The sequence below is a fragment of the Musa acuminata genome, chromosome BXJ3-4 (genome assembly GCF_036884655.1).
Source record: "Musa acuminata AAA Group cultivar baxijiao chromosome BXJ3-4, Cavendish_Baxijiao_AAA, whole genome shotgun sequence".
In the NCBI taxonomy this organism is placed as follows: Eukaryota; Viridiplantae; Streptophyta; class Magnoliopsida; order Zingiberales; family Musaceae; genus Musa; species Musa acuminata.
The window spans coordinates 37,121,175-37,136,486 of NC_088352.1; the positions used below are offsets into that span (position 1 = coordinate 37,121,175).

General features: G+C 41.9%; 3 protein-coding genes across 3 annotated transcripts; all 3 read left to right on the forward strand.

Annotated features, from left to right (window-relative positions):
* Positions 1-1,051: 1,051 nt before the first annotated feature.
* Positions 1,052-3,308, forward strand: LOC135636191 (uncharacterized). The gene is made up of 2 exons (XM_065147811.1): positions 1,052-2,943; positions 3,033-3,308. The coding sequence occupies exon 1, from the start codon at positions 1,171-1,173 to the stop codon at positions 2,926-2,928; it is 1,758 nt and encodes a 585-aa protein (XP_065003883.1). The 5' UTR covers positions 1,052-1,170; the 3' UTR covers positions 2,929-2,943; positions 3,033-3,308.
* An 860-nt stretch (positions 3,309-4,168) lies between these two features.
* LOC103976648 (uncharacterized) lies at positions 4,169-8,702 on the forward strand. The gene is made up of 6 exons (XM_009391936.3): positions 4,169-4,445; positions 7,469-7,560; positions 7,639-7,717; positions 7,891-7,985; positions 8,077-8,172; positions 8,257-8,702. Exons 1-6 carry the CDS (start codon positions 4,265-4,267, stop codon positions 8,344-8,346), a joined length of 633 nt encoding a protein of 210 aa, XP_009390211.2. The 5' UTR covers positions 4,169-4,264; the 3' UTR covers positions 8,347-8,702.
* A 2,875-nt stretch (positions 8,703-11,577) lies between these two features.
* On the forward strand, positions 11,578-13,622 carry LOC135635341 (zinc finger protein ZAT5-like). Its single transcript, XM_065146356.1, has one exon. The coding sequence runs from the start codon at positions 12,216-12,218 to the stop codon at positions 13,062-13,064; it is 849 nt and encodes a 282-aa protein (XP_065002428.1). The 5' UTR covers positions 11,578-12,215; the 3' UTR covers positions 13,065-13,622.
* Positions 13,623-15,312: the final 1,690 nt, after the last annotated feature.

The following is a 15,312-nucleotide window of genomic DNA, read 5'->3' on the forward strand; positions in this document are numbered from 1 at the left end:
CCCTTTTTGTTGCATAGATCTACTCCCATCATTCTTGATCGATTCCTCGATAATGATGACAACCTTTATTTCTTTAGTAATTATTTGTTAGATTTACGCATCTGTCCTCGTAGAGTTGTTAAATGGCGTATTTGCTAACATTTATTTTAATAGATAATTTATATAAAAAATCTCTAGTAATGAATTTTATCTAATAATGTCAACATATTTAGGTTTTATGGAGCGATGTCTTATTGTTTAAAAATCTCAATAATATCCCCTAGAATCATATTGTTTCAAGTTCGATGGATTCATAGTTCAATTTAGTTGAAGTTAGATTGATTCCAGTTGGATCCTTTCATATCAAGTTGAGTCGAGTGATATCTTATTGTTAAAAAATCTCAATAATATCCGTTAGAATCATGTTGTTTCAAGTTATTAAGTTGAGTCGAGTTGAACCCTTAAAAATATTTAATTATTATAATAAATAATAAATTTTATTTTTTATCTCATCTTCTTTGATATTTAGTTCATCCCATTTTATTATATATTTTTATTAAATTATATTCTCTTTGATGATGTAGAGAAGAAGGAAGAAAAAAAAAGAAAGAAAGAAAGGGAAGAAAAGATGTTGTAAATAAGAAGTGAAAAGATTTTATTAAAATTAAATTATAAAATAAAGACATATGTCTATTTATAAAAAGATAATTTAAAAATATTTAAAGTTCTTAATAAGGTATTATAAACAAAAAAAAATAGTAATCTTCCTAAATCAATTGAATAGTTAATGTTCAGTTGAATTGATCTAATTTAATTCATCTCAAATGAATCAATTTATTTTTTATATTATATTAATACATAAGTAAATAAATAATTAAAATTTGGTTGAATCAGTCTCATCTAATTCGTCTTACAACTCAAACATAGTGATTATCATCTTTTTATAATTTAATTAAGGATATTTTGATCAAAGACAAAAAATCATCGGTAAAATCAAAATATCTTATTTTAATTATAATCTATAGGGGTAGATGTGTAAATCTATAACTTTTAGAGGGTCACAGCTGGGCTTAGTTGAATTGTCGGTGGGTGGTCTCACGAGACAGCAGCAGCGGCAGCTTCAAAGGCCAACGCCTGCGTACATACGCAGATCCAGATCTGTAGTGATCAGATCAGGCTTCGGAGGAGACGATGCTGGGCGCAGGCCGGCGATTCCAGCTCCGGCCGGATCACCCCATCCGCAACGGCGGCTTCGCACTCTTCGTCGCGGCCGTCCTCGTCTTCACCATCATCGCCGCCACCTACCAGCCCGATGACCCCCTCCTCCACGCCTCCTCCTCTTCCTCCTCCTCCAAGCTCACGTCCTTCCTCGTCTCCACCTCCAATGCCACCTTCCTAGCGGACGTCTCCGTCCTCCGCACCGGCGAGGACTTCCAGAACTCCTCCTCCCCGTCCTCCGCCGCCGATAACCGCGTCGCCGAGATCGCCCCCTTCATCCAACTCTCTGACATCGACAACTCCACCACCTCCGCCGCCGCCGCTATTGCCGAGGTGTGCGACCCCGGCGCCCCCGTCGACTGCGCCGACCGAGAGCTCTTCCACCTGCTGATGCGCGCTGCTATCGAATCCTTTCCCGACATCCACTTCTACCGCTTCGGCAAGCCGGCCTCCGTCCCCGGCGCTGCGGGCGCCTGCGACATGGCTTGGCGCTTCCGCCCCCGAGACGCCACGCGCCCCACCTTCTACAAGGACTACCGCCGCTTCCACCTTGCCAGATCGGAAAACTGCACCCTCTTCGTCTCCAAGATCGATGACTACCACTCCGGCGTCAACGCCCGCAAGCGCCGCCGCTCCAAGCACGGGGCTGGAGGCGGCGGCGGTGGGGAAGTCGTCTTCGAGCCGAAGAAGAATGCCCCGGCGGCCGAGGAACACAAGGCCGATGAGAAGCTGGAGGCTGTGCCCGTCGTCGGAGAGGCCGTGAACGACACCCTCCCGGTCATCGAGTCGGAGTCCACCTTCAGCGCCGGCAAGTACCTCATCTACGACGGTGGCGGCGACCGATGCAAGAGCATGAACCACTACCTTTGGAGCTTCCTCTGTGCGCTCGGAGAAGCTCAGTACTTGAATCGAACACTTGTCATGGATCTGACCATTTGCCTCTCCTCGATCTACACCGGGACGGGCCAGGACGCGGAAGGGAAGGACTTCAGGTTCTACTTCGATTTCGAGCACCTGAAGGATTCGGCATCGGTCATCGACCAGCGCCAGTTCTGGACGGACTGGGGGAAGTGGGAGAAGAAGGACAAGCTCAGCCTGCACTTCGTCAACGACTTCAAGCTCACGCCCATGAAGCTCGCCGGCGTCAAGGACACCCTGATCATGAGGAAGTTCGGCGACGTGGAGCCCGACAACTACTGGTACAGGGTCTGCGAGGGGGAGACCGAGTCCGTGATCCAGCGCCCCTGGCACCTCCTCTGGAAGTCCCGGCGGCTGATGGAGATCGTCTCCGCCGTATCCTCGCAACTCAGCTGGGACTTCGACTCCGTCCACATCGTGCGAGGAGACAAGGCGAGGAACCCCGAGCTGTGGCCCAACCTCGCGAGGGACACCTCACCGGATGCGCTCCTCGCGACGCTCGGCGACAAGATCGACAACGGCAGGCGGCTGTACATCGCCACCAATGTGCCCGACACCACATTCTTTGATCCCTTGAAGGACAAGTATATGACGTATTTCCTCAATGACTTCAGAGACTTGTGGAATGAGACGAGCGAGTGGTATACGGAGACCAAGGAGCTCAATGGAGGGATCCCCGTGGAATTCGATGGCTATATGAGGGTGGAGGTCGACACCGAAGTGTTCTTGAGGGGGAAGAAGCAGCTTGAGACCTTCAATGATCTAACCAGTGACTGCAAGGATGGTGTCAATACCTGCCCTGCTTCTTCTTGATGCTATGCTACATCAGTAAGAACATTTTGAACCTCAATGTTGTCTTCTTCCCTGATTGTTATGAGATTACTGATCTAGAACTCATTAATGTTTCTACTTGTCAGTATCATCATAGGGAGGCCATTAGATCTATATCATGGAGCTTCAATCTCTCATCTTCACCTTGGCATTTCGACAAGTGAGTCAAGTTTGCAGGATCCTCAATCTTTAGAAGAACCTCCGGGTTGTTTCCTTCTCTGCCTGGTTATGATTTCTTTGAGCTATTTGATACTGTTGTTGTAGTCTTATCAAGAGCTAGTCAGCTATTAGTGTCATGTTCATCCAAAAGACTCATCTGACTTTTGACTTTTTGTTGTGCTATAATTCAGATGATATTGCCAGAGGATGCTCTTAAGTTTGACTAATTGTCAAGTTGGTAGTGTTTCTTTTAGAAGTAAATAATTCCAAATAATAATATTTCACTGTCTTAAGAGCATTAGTTGAATGTTTTATTAATTTTATAGCATCGATAAACCATAAAAGGTTTGCTAATTTATTAATCGACTAACTTATTGTTTAGTCAAGTGTTACATGAATTAATATTTAAAACAAACTATTAGTTGATTCCACAAGACTAATTTACAATTTTATTATCTACTTAGCAATTCATTCTCTATTTTATGGATCCCACAAATGTTTTTATTACTAGCGAACAAATAAGAATATGCAACAACCAATATTCTCGCATGTATACATCAAAGTATTTCTAAAACAGTATATTTTTCAAAAAAATAATTTTTTATTATTATTATTTTTATCGATAATCTTAATGGTTTTAAATCATCAAAGTAAAATTTTATATTCATTATATATCTTTTACGAAAAATAGAAATAGATTCCGATAAATATTAAATACATCTATCATGTAATGTCTAAACGAGAAAAAAATAAAATAAAATAGTAAATCAAGGAACCAAATGTCTTTTGATTGTTGCTTCTTTTATCTTATTTTAAATAATGGAAAACATATCTCATATTGAAATCAAGAGGTCCGATCGAATCATATCAAGGATGACCTGATCGACCCTGTTATACAATGATTTGGACTCAAATTAGTTCGGGTTAGTCGCATTAATATCCTGAACTCGAATTCGACCCGCCAATCAATACCTGAGTCACGTCCTCGCCCGGTTCAATGTCGGGCGAGGAATTGCCGCACCACGAGAAACTTGCCCTAGCTTCGGATGCCTATTTAAGATGTCACCGAGGGCGAAGCGCTGCTGTGCCGAAGTCGTCACGTCCCTCGATCGTGTAAAGAGGGGTGTGCGGGCGAAGGAAGAGCGAACGAGCGAGGTCGATGGCTGTTCCCGGGAGGCGCAACGGTGTGATGGATGAGGAGGATGACGAGGACGATGTCCTCTTCGACGACGGCGACGCCTTGGCCGACCTCGACCTTGACTCCGACGTCCCCCCTCACCTCCGCGCCCTCGTCGAGGCCGCCGAGAGCGGAAACGTCCACGCCCTCCGCTCAGCCCTCGGTATGAACCCCATCTCTTTTCTCTCTCAAGAATCCTAAGCCACGTACTTGTGTTCTATCGGGTTTCGTCCTCTTTGTTTACACTTACTACGACTTACAATATGTAAAGAATCTGTTTGAGTCGATTAAGAAGAATGCTTAGGGCTTCCCTATATATCCTTCATTGGAAGTTATGATTTCTCAACTTGGAGATGTACAACTGTGAGATGATATGTATGTCCACTAAAATTAAGTATTAGAAGTTGATATTTTTAGGGGGGGCAACCAAACATCAACAATTTCATAGGCAGTAGAAAATGCTACCATATTTATGAATGCTATTTGAAAATACTTTTGGGGGGAATCTCATATTGGTAGCTTAGTGTTAGTGTCTCTTATGCCGTGGCTGGGGAGTCAGCACGGCAAGGCTCGATTTCAGATACGCAAGGTCGTTCGGTCCAGCACTCGGGTAGCAGAGGTGGGCGTTGGTCTTCTCAAGTCCGGCGCCTCATCGTGTGCTTGTCGAATCCCTGCATGTAGGTTGGGATCGGGAGGTTTCCGGACCTGACACTTCCAAAGATTAAGTTAGCTTTTATCTCCCAGTCTTCCCCCCTTGGCGCTGACCAGGGGGTGAGTTTTTATACCTGTGTGCGGAGCCGATCGTACTCGGTCCATTAATGTCTGTCGACAGTTGGGGCGGCTGACTCGTACTTCCCACGTGGGCGTCGACCGACCCGCATGGATCGGGGCCGAGCGGAGCTGCCTCGGGCTTTCCGGGACAGCCACATACCTTGCGCCATCGTCCCGGGCTTTTTGGGATGGCATCATACCATGCGTCGCTTTGTACGGTCTTGCAGGGATCCGAATCCGGCCTGTTGTGCTGATGCGGTCTGCCACCTAGGCTCTGCAGGCCGCCCAGTGATGATGTGGCTGTGGGTCGCTGCCTAGGGGTGTGCGTCGCCGGTATATGCCCTGTCACTTGGGTTTCAAAATTTACGTTTACATACTCATATTCTTCTACAATGGATGGACATGTATTAGCTGATGAAGTTTGTATAAACTAGCTTATTTACTGATATAAAACATTCTTTGTTTGTATTGCAGAAAAGGCACTCTGGCAGCATATTAAGGAATAGATCTGCTAGTGTTTTGTTTCTTGGTTCTCAAGCTCACCATTTCAGAGAACTATTCCGTGAAATACATAAAATTATTTCCATGGTTTAATGAGTTGGCATCATCGATGCAATCTATCTGCAGTTTGGCGGTCGGAATAGGGATTTAACTGGGAGGAAATAAGGGGGTTGGTTGATGGGATTAGGTGGGAGGTATTTGCTTGTAATAATTAAGCTGTCTTCCACTTCAATGGATGGTGCTGTTGGGGCATCCGGCAACATGTCATCTTTGTGTTTTGGCTAGTTAATAAGGGCGATTTTCTTTCTAGCATGCATAACTAGTGTGAAATTTTACTTGTTATTTTACTTGTAATGATTGAAGGGATTTTTTGTAGCAAGGTTTGCAATACCGAATGATACCGCCTGTATCGGGCGGTATGTACCGGTTCGTCAGTAGACCGATACACGAACTGTCTACTACCGAGTGGTACCATCGATTATCGTCGATGATGACCGAGGGGGAAGAAAGAGGGAGTCCGAGGGAGAAGAAAGAGGGAGAAGGTGAAAGAAGAGGCAGAAGGGGGAGAAAGAAATAGGAAACAAAAAAAAAACAAAAAGGAGAACATGAGATCGGCGCCGCTCTCGTCATTTGCAGTGACTTCTCACCCGCGTGCGAGGAGAAGAGTATCGGTGTCGTGGGGTGAAGAGAGCTGACGCCTCAACGAATTTTTGTTTTTCCTACGACGTCGCCTCGGCAATGTCGCCCGAGAAGAGATGTGATGTTGCCCAAGGCAACGTCACAATTTTTTTTTTTGCAATGTCGCCTCAACGACGTCGCAAACTTTTCTTTTTTTACTGCAATGTCACAAATTTTTTTTTTTCTACGACGTCGCATCGCGTGGGGAGAAGAGAGGTACGTCGCAAACTTATCTTTTTTTACTGCAATGTCACAAAAAAAAAAAAAAATTTCTACGTCGTCACACCGTGTGGGGAGAAGAGAGGTATACTGAGCGGTTTACCTCTTATATATATATATATATATATATATATATATATATTGAGCGGTATACCGAAATATATCGCTTGGTATACAATACCATATCGTACCGAGCAAATATTAAAATTCTGGTACGATACAAAATTTCAATCCTTGTTCTATAGTGATTTCAATTGCCATGTTAATGTTCGTTTCGTGGGATTTGTTCAATCTTCTATCTACTAGTTCAAATATCTTTTAGACAAACACAATATGATTATTGATCTTCTTTACCGTGATAAAATTTTAATTATTTTGAGTAGATTTGTCAAATATTGTCGTGTGCCTTCTATATTACCTATGATTATTTATGACCTTTAGGTAGTAGGCTTCTTGCCAGTTCTATAGTTGTCAAAGAGACTGGGTGGCCCTAGGCAATATACCTATCCTGAAATGCATGTGATAACCTAGATGAAATTTCGACAAGGAAGGTTAGGCTGTCATTATTTATGTAGCTAGTACATAAAAAGTCATAAGAATTGTGTTGTTTTTTATGGTTTATATTCTGATTTTCCTTGACTCTTATAAGATACAATTGATATATACCTTTGTTACAATTGATATATACCTTTGTTATACGAAATTGTTATATCTTGCAAAAATGATTTAACTAAATAAATATTAATGCAAGTGTAGTATTGTCATTATTATCTCAATTAATATGATCGTAATCACAACACATTTGGTATTGAACTCTTGAATATTTATCTGTACTCAATCTTTCAAAGTTTCTCAGATGATGTGAATTGCTATTTGCTTTCTTTACTGTTTTTACACTTACAAATTTTTCTGACCTTTGAGTTTAAGACAGCTGGTTATCACTTGTTTGGACTCATCCTTTTCTATATTTCCTCTTCTTTTAATATATGTAGTATTCTTGCTTATGTTGAAATACAGATAATCATACTGGCAGCATTGATGAACCAGTGGAAGATGGTGATACTGTCCTCCACTTGTCTTGTCTTTATGGCTATTTTCCATGTGTTCAGGTTGGCTATCTAACATCTTATTGTCTTATCCCACTCTTACTGCTTAAATAGGAACAACATGACATGCTCTTTTCTTAGCTACTACTGGAGCGAGGAGCTAGCTTGGAGTCCAAGGATGAAGAAGGGGCCATTCCTCTTCATGATGCTTGTGCTGGTGGTAGGTGTCAACTGTTCCTAGTGTTTGTTCCTGTTTCAGCTACTCAAAAATACAGTTTCACCTTTGGTGCCTTGTGATCCAACCTCATGTGTCCATCAAAGGAAGAAATACTAAAACCTACCAATCAAATGCATATTTTTAGTCTTTTGCCTTTACATGGATGATATATGCAGGGTTCACTGAAATTGTTCAATGCATGCTGAACTCTGCGGGTAACCCAGATTTTGTGATGCAACTGCTAAGTGCTACTGATATTGAAGGCGACACTGTAAATTTTCCTCAACCAAAACTCAGATTTTTATCAATTTATTTTTTTAATATATGCCAACCTGGTAGCTGCATTATAATTCTGTATACAGCCTCTGCATCATGCTGCTAGAGGAGAACATCTCGATGTTGTAAAGTTGTTGCTTGCTGCTGGGGCCTCTCCTAAGAAGACAAACATTTATGGGAAGGTACTGTAGTAGCTGCGACATGTCACTTGCATATTTTTTATGAGCATCACGTATCTGTAGCTTACTAACTGATTATCACTGTAGATCCCAGCAGAACTTGCAGATCAAGAGACAGAGGTCCGGAGCATTTTAATTGCAGCAGCAGCTTCTGCAGATGAGGTGTCATGCCAGTAAGTTTAGGGGATCCTGAGGCCAGCTCTGGTGATCCCCTTCTATGATGAGAAAGTAACACTGATAGCAATGAATTGAGGTTCTTTATCAAGGGTTTGTAGGATTGCCCAAGGAAGAAGCATCAACTGGTTTCCCTTATATGCTTAGGATTTCGGTATAATACTGCTTTTAATTAAGCACTTCTATAGTCTGCTAATTTGCAATTTTTATCTGTTGAATCGAAGGTAGACATGTTGGGATAATAGGACTTCATTTACTATGTCATAGTACAAATATTCTTGCTCAAAGTTCTTGTTTATACATGATTTGAATTTTTGATCAACACAATTATTATATGAGTGAAGAAAAATTGTCTTCAACCTGTCAAATTTGTTAGAGAAATTTGTCCTATGGAGTAGGGTGGAGCCTGTTATAAAGCGTCCTCTCCTTGGTCACTAGGTTCTCATCAAGCATGAAATTATGCTGGTGCTGGTTCCATATTGGCTCCATTATTTTGGCATTTAAAACATGCTTATTTGCAGCTTTGCAATTAGTTCATTTTGCTTGTATCATGCCTCTCTCTCCCAGGGTTTAATCTTGCTGTTGCGAGAAATTGAATTGGTAAGCCCAGTGACACAGTGAGCCGAGTGACCAGAAATCTTTAGGTAACATGACTTGTGCTTTCTGATTGTTTGTGAAGCTGCAAATAGCTGAACCTTTTCTTTTACATAAAGGCTGTAGCCATATTTGAGACAGTATACCTTATTCAGATAATATTTCATTTCCTATAATTAACTATACGTTTCTTTTTTTTTTTATAATTATTCTTGAGATCAATTTTTTGCAACAAAATTTCAGTCATTATTTGCATGTTGTCATGAGAACTTTGCAGTTGCTAATTTTACAGACTTGCCTTTGCAAGGAAAGTCATGTAAGGGATCCTTAAAAACTGTCCATTCCACTTTCCTTTTTATTTGTAAATAAGTATCTTTACTAAATAAAAATAGGTATAAAAAATTGGTTGGACCAAACTAGATGAACAGTTGTGACTAAGACAGGAAGTAAGATCGATAGTTCTGTGGAATTTGCATCCAGATTTTGCCCCTTTTTCTCCTTTAAAGATTTTTCTCTCAAAACAAGATATGCATTTTCTACATTTTGTGAAAGTTTGAATTAGGTAATTGTGGAATTCCCATTAACAAGTTAAAATTATCAAGTAGTTGGGAGAAAACGATTAGGATGTGAAAGAATAAAAAAAATCAGGAAACATGAACCTCTGTCATGTTAAAGGGACAAAGGTATCTATATTAGTTTCATCTTCATCTCTATACTTATCCTAGTCATATCATAATCAGCTTAGGTGGTCAAGACTTGTGATACATTAAAGAAATCTTGAACAGAAAACTTGAATCATCCATAATCATTAGAAAGGTTAAAAAGAAAGAAGACACCAAGAAGTTGTAACTGTTCTGGAATATACATCTCCTATGTTGCCTTGGAGCACTTTAAATGTCTGTAGATTTGGGACAAATGATTATGAGTAGATAGTGAAGGACAAATCAGTCTTATGTTACAATTTCTGACTTGAGTAAGGTGGGAGTTGGATCAAGTGAAGTGGGAAATTGACTCAAGGGTGGGAAGAGGCAGGAGTGTCACTGTCAATAGTAGGAGAGATTGGGAGGCCACTTGCCTCCTCTGTAACATCACCTGCACCAACATGCATTAGTTCCAACTTCCTAGTTGTAATCAAACAGCCAAAGCAACCACCACAACTCCCACCTGCCACTCCTGACCTCCAGTCTTCTCCCTCATACTCCTACATATCTCTTCTGTATGTACCACAAAAATGAAAGGGTTCTTGTGCATGTTGTTGTTTTTGTGGCTCTCTGGAAAGGAAGATCAATGAGGGCAGGCATTACCTCCCCATCAAGATAAGTAGTGAGTGCCCAATTCCCAGAGCTGCTTGGCTTGGAGTGAGAAATGAAGTGACATCACTCTTGTATCCTCCCTCCATCTCATCCCCTAGTTGAAGCCAAGACTAGTAAGTCTTTGGATGTTTGTTGGGTGGTTTCTTTCATGTGATACCTTGATTAGTCCTACATTGGATTAGATAAGATTTTGATTGGATGACTATTTTTCCCAGAAGTTCGAAGGTTTCTCTAAAAGGGCCTATCTGACACTAAAACTTTTACATCCCTTAACAGATGCAAATTGGAACTGACTTGATATGTGAAACCTCATCCCAGAGTATTTATAGATGAATAAACTACTATGTAAAGAGGCATATACTTTGATGCCATGTTGGGTGTCCATGAGTCTCAAAAGCTTGGATTCATGATGGTTCTATTCTGTGACATAAGTTTTTTTTTTCCTGAAGTTTTCTTTGTTTTAAAAGTTTAGGCTCTTTCAGATCCAAGCAATAATGGCCAAAGTGTGTTGCAGTTAGTTTGAGCTATAAAATCTCAGCAATGTCTCCATGCCTCTTATAGGAGAGGAGACCATCTGATGCATTGTTTCATTTCAAGAATATTATAACTATTCATTTGGTCAACAATTTGCCCTCTTTGGTTCCCAATTCATGCCCTTACCACCTGCCATTTGTTTGAACTCCTCCCACCTATTTTTAATTACACCATTTTAGCCAGCTGCCCAATGGCTATACAACTTTAAAGTATTTTGTAGCAGTCACCAGATCCCACACAACCTAATCATGCAAGAGAGAGAGAGAGAGAGAGAGAGAGAGAGAGAGAATTGATCATGAACTCTGAGGTGGTACAGGTACCATCTCTCAACAAATTTCTGGTTTCTAATTAATACTGGGTACAGGACCATAAGCTAGTCCATCACTAGTGAATTGAAGAATTGGTAATCAGCTAGTGCTTGATAAAGTATAAACCAATGATCATAGCTGTGGAATCACTATTGCAGATATCTCTTATCTTACCTCAAATCTGGTACTAGAACACCAGTACTGTATCGGTTGAGCTCTGGTATATGTTTCACTTTCCCCACTAAATGCTGAGCAATCCCTCACATATCAGAGATGTCCTTATGAAATATACTGTGGATTACTGTTCATCTTTTTAAACATTAGAACAAGTTCGGCAGCAACCAATCTAATAATCCGACAGTGCTGTCATGCATATGCTGCACTTGTTTGCACCACCGCCACTACTTTTAAGTCCTCACGCTTTAAGTCCTCGCCATCTTCGCAACTGTAAGTTTTGGAGGTGAGCTGAGCCCATGAACACAAGACTCTTAAGGACTGGTGGTAATGCTTGCACAAATCCTGTGTTTCTTTTCTCTCTCTCTCTCTCTCTCTCTCTCTATCTATCTGTCTGTCTATCTATCTATCTATCTATCTATGGTTGTGCGGGTGGCCAACTCTTCTCTCTAACAAACCTTAGCAAGTAAGTGGCCACCCACATACGTTCCAAATTAGGACCATTTAAATCAGGAGCTATTTAGATCATTCCTTCTGTCCTTTTTCTCTCTCTCACCTCAAACCCCGTTCTTCACTCTCTACCTCCACTATTTGCACCTAATTCTCCATATATATCTGTCCTTTTTATGTATATATATGAGCAAGCTAGCTTGGAGAAAAGAACGAGGAATAGTGGTGGACTAATTCATAGTTAGATCTCTTCTCACAGAAGCAAAGGGCGTCTTCTCCTCTCTCCCTCTTCCCTCTCCACTTCCCCCAACCCACCCCAAACAAAGTTACATGCAAAGGAAGAGGTCCTCCATCTTGTCTCTTCTACCTACAAATACTCTCGACATCTTCTCCACTCCATCCACCTTGCTTGCTTCGTCCATCAGTGACTCTCCTTTTTCTTGTTCTCCTTTCTTTCTTTCTAAGATCCTATCTTTCTCACTAAGCTTAGAGGAAGGAAATGGAAGCTGCAGAAGAAGCCTCGGGCATCGACGTCGGCGAGTGCGGCAGCTGCAACGGGGAATTCCTACAGCCTGCCGTCGTCGCGAAGGGCAAGCGCACGAAGCGGCAGCGGAGCCACCCGCGGCTGCACACGGTCCTCGCTGACTCTTCGTCGACCTCCTCGTCCGAGCACTCGGAGAGCAAAACCGAGGAGGACGAGGACGTGGCCAACTGCCTCATCCTTCTTGCGCAGGGCCGCGCCCGACTCACCGATCCCGGGCCTGGACCGGAAGGCCTACCAGGAGAGGCCGCCGATGGCGACGGCGGCGGCGTGGCCCAGAAGTCCAGTAGCAGAAGGCCTCCTGAGGCCGCGGCGACAACCGGCTGCGCCTATGAATGCAAGACGTGCAGCAGATGGTTCCCGTCGTTCCAGGCGCTCGGCGGGCACCGTGCCAGCCACAAGAAACCTAAGCTGACCGCCGCGGCGACGATCGCCATCGAGGAAAGAAAAGAATCGATCCATGATCGCCTGCTGCAAACAAGTACGAATCGTTTCTCGCATCCGGTTCGTGGTGTTGATCAGAGTAACACTAAGACGAAGACCCACGAGTGCTCGATATGCGGTTCAGAGTTCAGTTCTGGACAGGCGCTCGGCGGCCACATGAGGCGGCACAGGCCACCGGTGGCGGCCATTCCAGAGAGCCAAGACATCAAGAAGGAGAGGTTCCTTCTTCCTTTGGATTTAAACCTCCCGGCGCCCATCAACGACGACGCTCAGATCCCTCCTCCGCCAGCTTCCCCATTCGCCCCTGGGCGACCGCTCGTCTTCGCGGCGTCCGCCTCAGCTCTTGTCGACTGCCGCTACTAAGAAGAAGCAACATCAAAGCCGATCAAGCTGCCCATCTTTCTCTCCATCTCATCAACCTCTCTCCTTCCCCCTCCAATCGGGTGTCAGTCGGATCATGTGAATCATTATCATCTCCTTCATGGATTTCATCCTCTCTCAAGAAGGCAGGTGCGTGGCCGGTGTGAGGAGGTAGAGGTGTCACTGCGGGCTCACGTAAAGGCAGTGATCTCGTTCTCTGTGACAGCGGGCGACTCCACCACCAAGCAAACAGGCCGTGGATTAGGTTTCTTTTTCCCAAAGGAACAAAAGCAATGGATACCCGAGGCAAGTCGATATCACGCTTCTTCTACCTTTACAAGCACAAACTCATGCCTTCTTTTCATTCTTTCTTCCTCATATTATGATGTCTGTTTGTGATGAGGTCAGAGAGATAGAGATGTGATGTCCACCTTTGTGTTCCAAGTGATCTCTTTACAACTTGCTTAGTGACTGACTTAGTTCATGACGTGCTTTACAAGAAAGCATGCCATGACTTGAAGGCCATTTGAGCAATCGGACCCTATCGTGGGCAAACCTATACATATGTGTGTGTGGCTGCCATTAGCTTTGTTTCGATGGCTTGTTGGTATGGTGGTGGGATTCCTCATCTCTAGTGGTGGATATGACTGTTTCAAGAGGAAGCTACTGTGGTAGGCAGCAAGTCGTCGAATGCTACAGTTCAGCTCACTTTCACTCAGAGCATTGAATTCCTAAGGTGGTAGTTGACTCAGCAAAGATGATTGCCGATTTCTCGGTGATCGAGTGTTAATGTGTTGTGCAAGGACCATTGCACCGCTCGGCTCGAAATGAGATGAAATAGATGGTTCGTATGTGGGTTCAAGTGCCAACATAATGATGGTATCTCGGCCCATACAGTTGGCAACTCATATACCACAAGTCGGTACACATCAAATTTGATCGTTAAGAGTCATTAGGTATAATCTAGACGCAATTAAGGGTCATTAAAAAAAATAAATTCATTTTCTCATCCTCATAACCTAAAAATTCTATTCAATCATGTCTTATATACACTCTATTCTTATTTAAATATGATAAAAAATCATTAAATCAGGATAGAAACCCTTTTTTTATTTTTGACTTAAAAAAAAAAATCAGTACGTAACAACAACATATCAACATACGATACGCTAATACGATACTGTACATATTGATCCGATCAAAGACTAATACTGTATTTATTTATTTATAAAGGATAAATAATGAAGATGGTATTCGAACCAAGAAGCTTACGATAATATATCAAAGTCTTCACTATCTATTATGCTAGCTAACACATTCAAAAATATATCATGTTTCGAATCATCAATCTTTGATAAGTGATCTGATATATATCATCATCCGACTAATATTTAAGGCGTAAAAAAAATAATTTAATATAAATGAGATGCAAAGCTTACAAACCAATATTTATGAGATGCATCCACACCATGACTTGGGCCCACAGATGAATTGTAGGCCTCGGCCATTAAGCAATTGGACTGCTATGAGCTCTCTTAACTTCAAACACCCTCCTCATTTAAACTTCAAAAAACTATTGTACATGAGTGAGTCATTCATTTACCTTCTTACTCATAATTCATCAACTCCAACACCGAAAATAATGTCCCAACGATAAAGAGTACTTTTAGGTTCCATCCCAAAAGAGTAAAACTACTATAAGAATATTATAAATTCACACCACTGCAAGCTTTGTTGTGTTGACATGTAGTATTAGTGTTAAAATTACTCATGTATTTATTTACTTGGTTGAGTTTCTAAAAATCCCATCGAAAATATTATATACAAAACTAACATCAACACGAATATCTTTGTCATACCTTAAGGTTAGTAGAGAGGGAATAATATATTTTTGTTTGTATTGATATGATAAGTCTAATTAACTTAGCTCTATTTATTGCTATACTAAAGTCCTTTACCTGTCAAAGTTTTTAATTAACATGAAATATTGATGTAATAATCCTGATTAGTCCCATATCGAAAGTGACTAATATTAATATTGACTTATAAGGGTCTGATGAGTATACTATTATCAACTTTAACTTAAACATTTTAGTTAGTGGTTTAAACGTTGATAGACTAATTAGCCCATCAGGCTCGGGTCATGATATTTAGACGTTAATAGACTATGTTAACTCTTATTTAAATATTTTGATTCGTGGTTAAAGGACAAGTTATTGGTTAGTTAGTTCATCAGACTCAAGTCGTGACA

Bases quoted from the DNA above. Each gene is read 5' to 3' on its own strand.
- LOC135636191 (XM_065147811.1), top strand. From the start codon at position 1,171: ATGCTGGGCGCAGGCCGGCGATTCCAGCTCCGGCCGGATCACCCCATC.
- LOC103976648 (XM_009391936.3), top strand. From the start codon at position 4,265: ATGGCTGTTCCCGGGAGGCGCAACGGTGTGATGGATGAGGAGGATGAC. The intron at 7,561-7,638 runs GTTGGCTATCTA...CTCTTTTCTTAG, and splicing joins GCTATTTTCCATGTGTTCAG to CTACTACTGGAGCGAGGAGC. The intron at 8,173-8,256 runs GTACTGTAGTAG...TTATCACTGTAG, and splicing joins AGACAAACATTTATGGGAAG to ATCCCAGCAGAACTTGCAGA.
- LOC135635341 (XM_065146356.1), top strand. From the start codon at position 12,216: ATGGAAGCTGCAGAAGAAGCCTCGGGCATCGACGTCGGCGAGTGCGGC.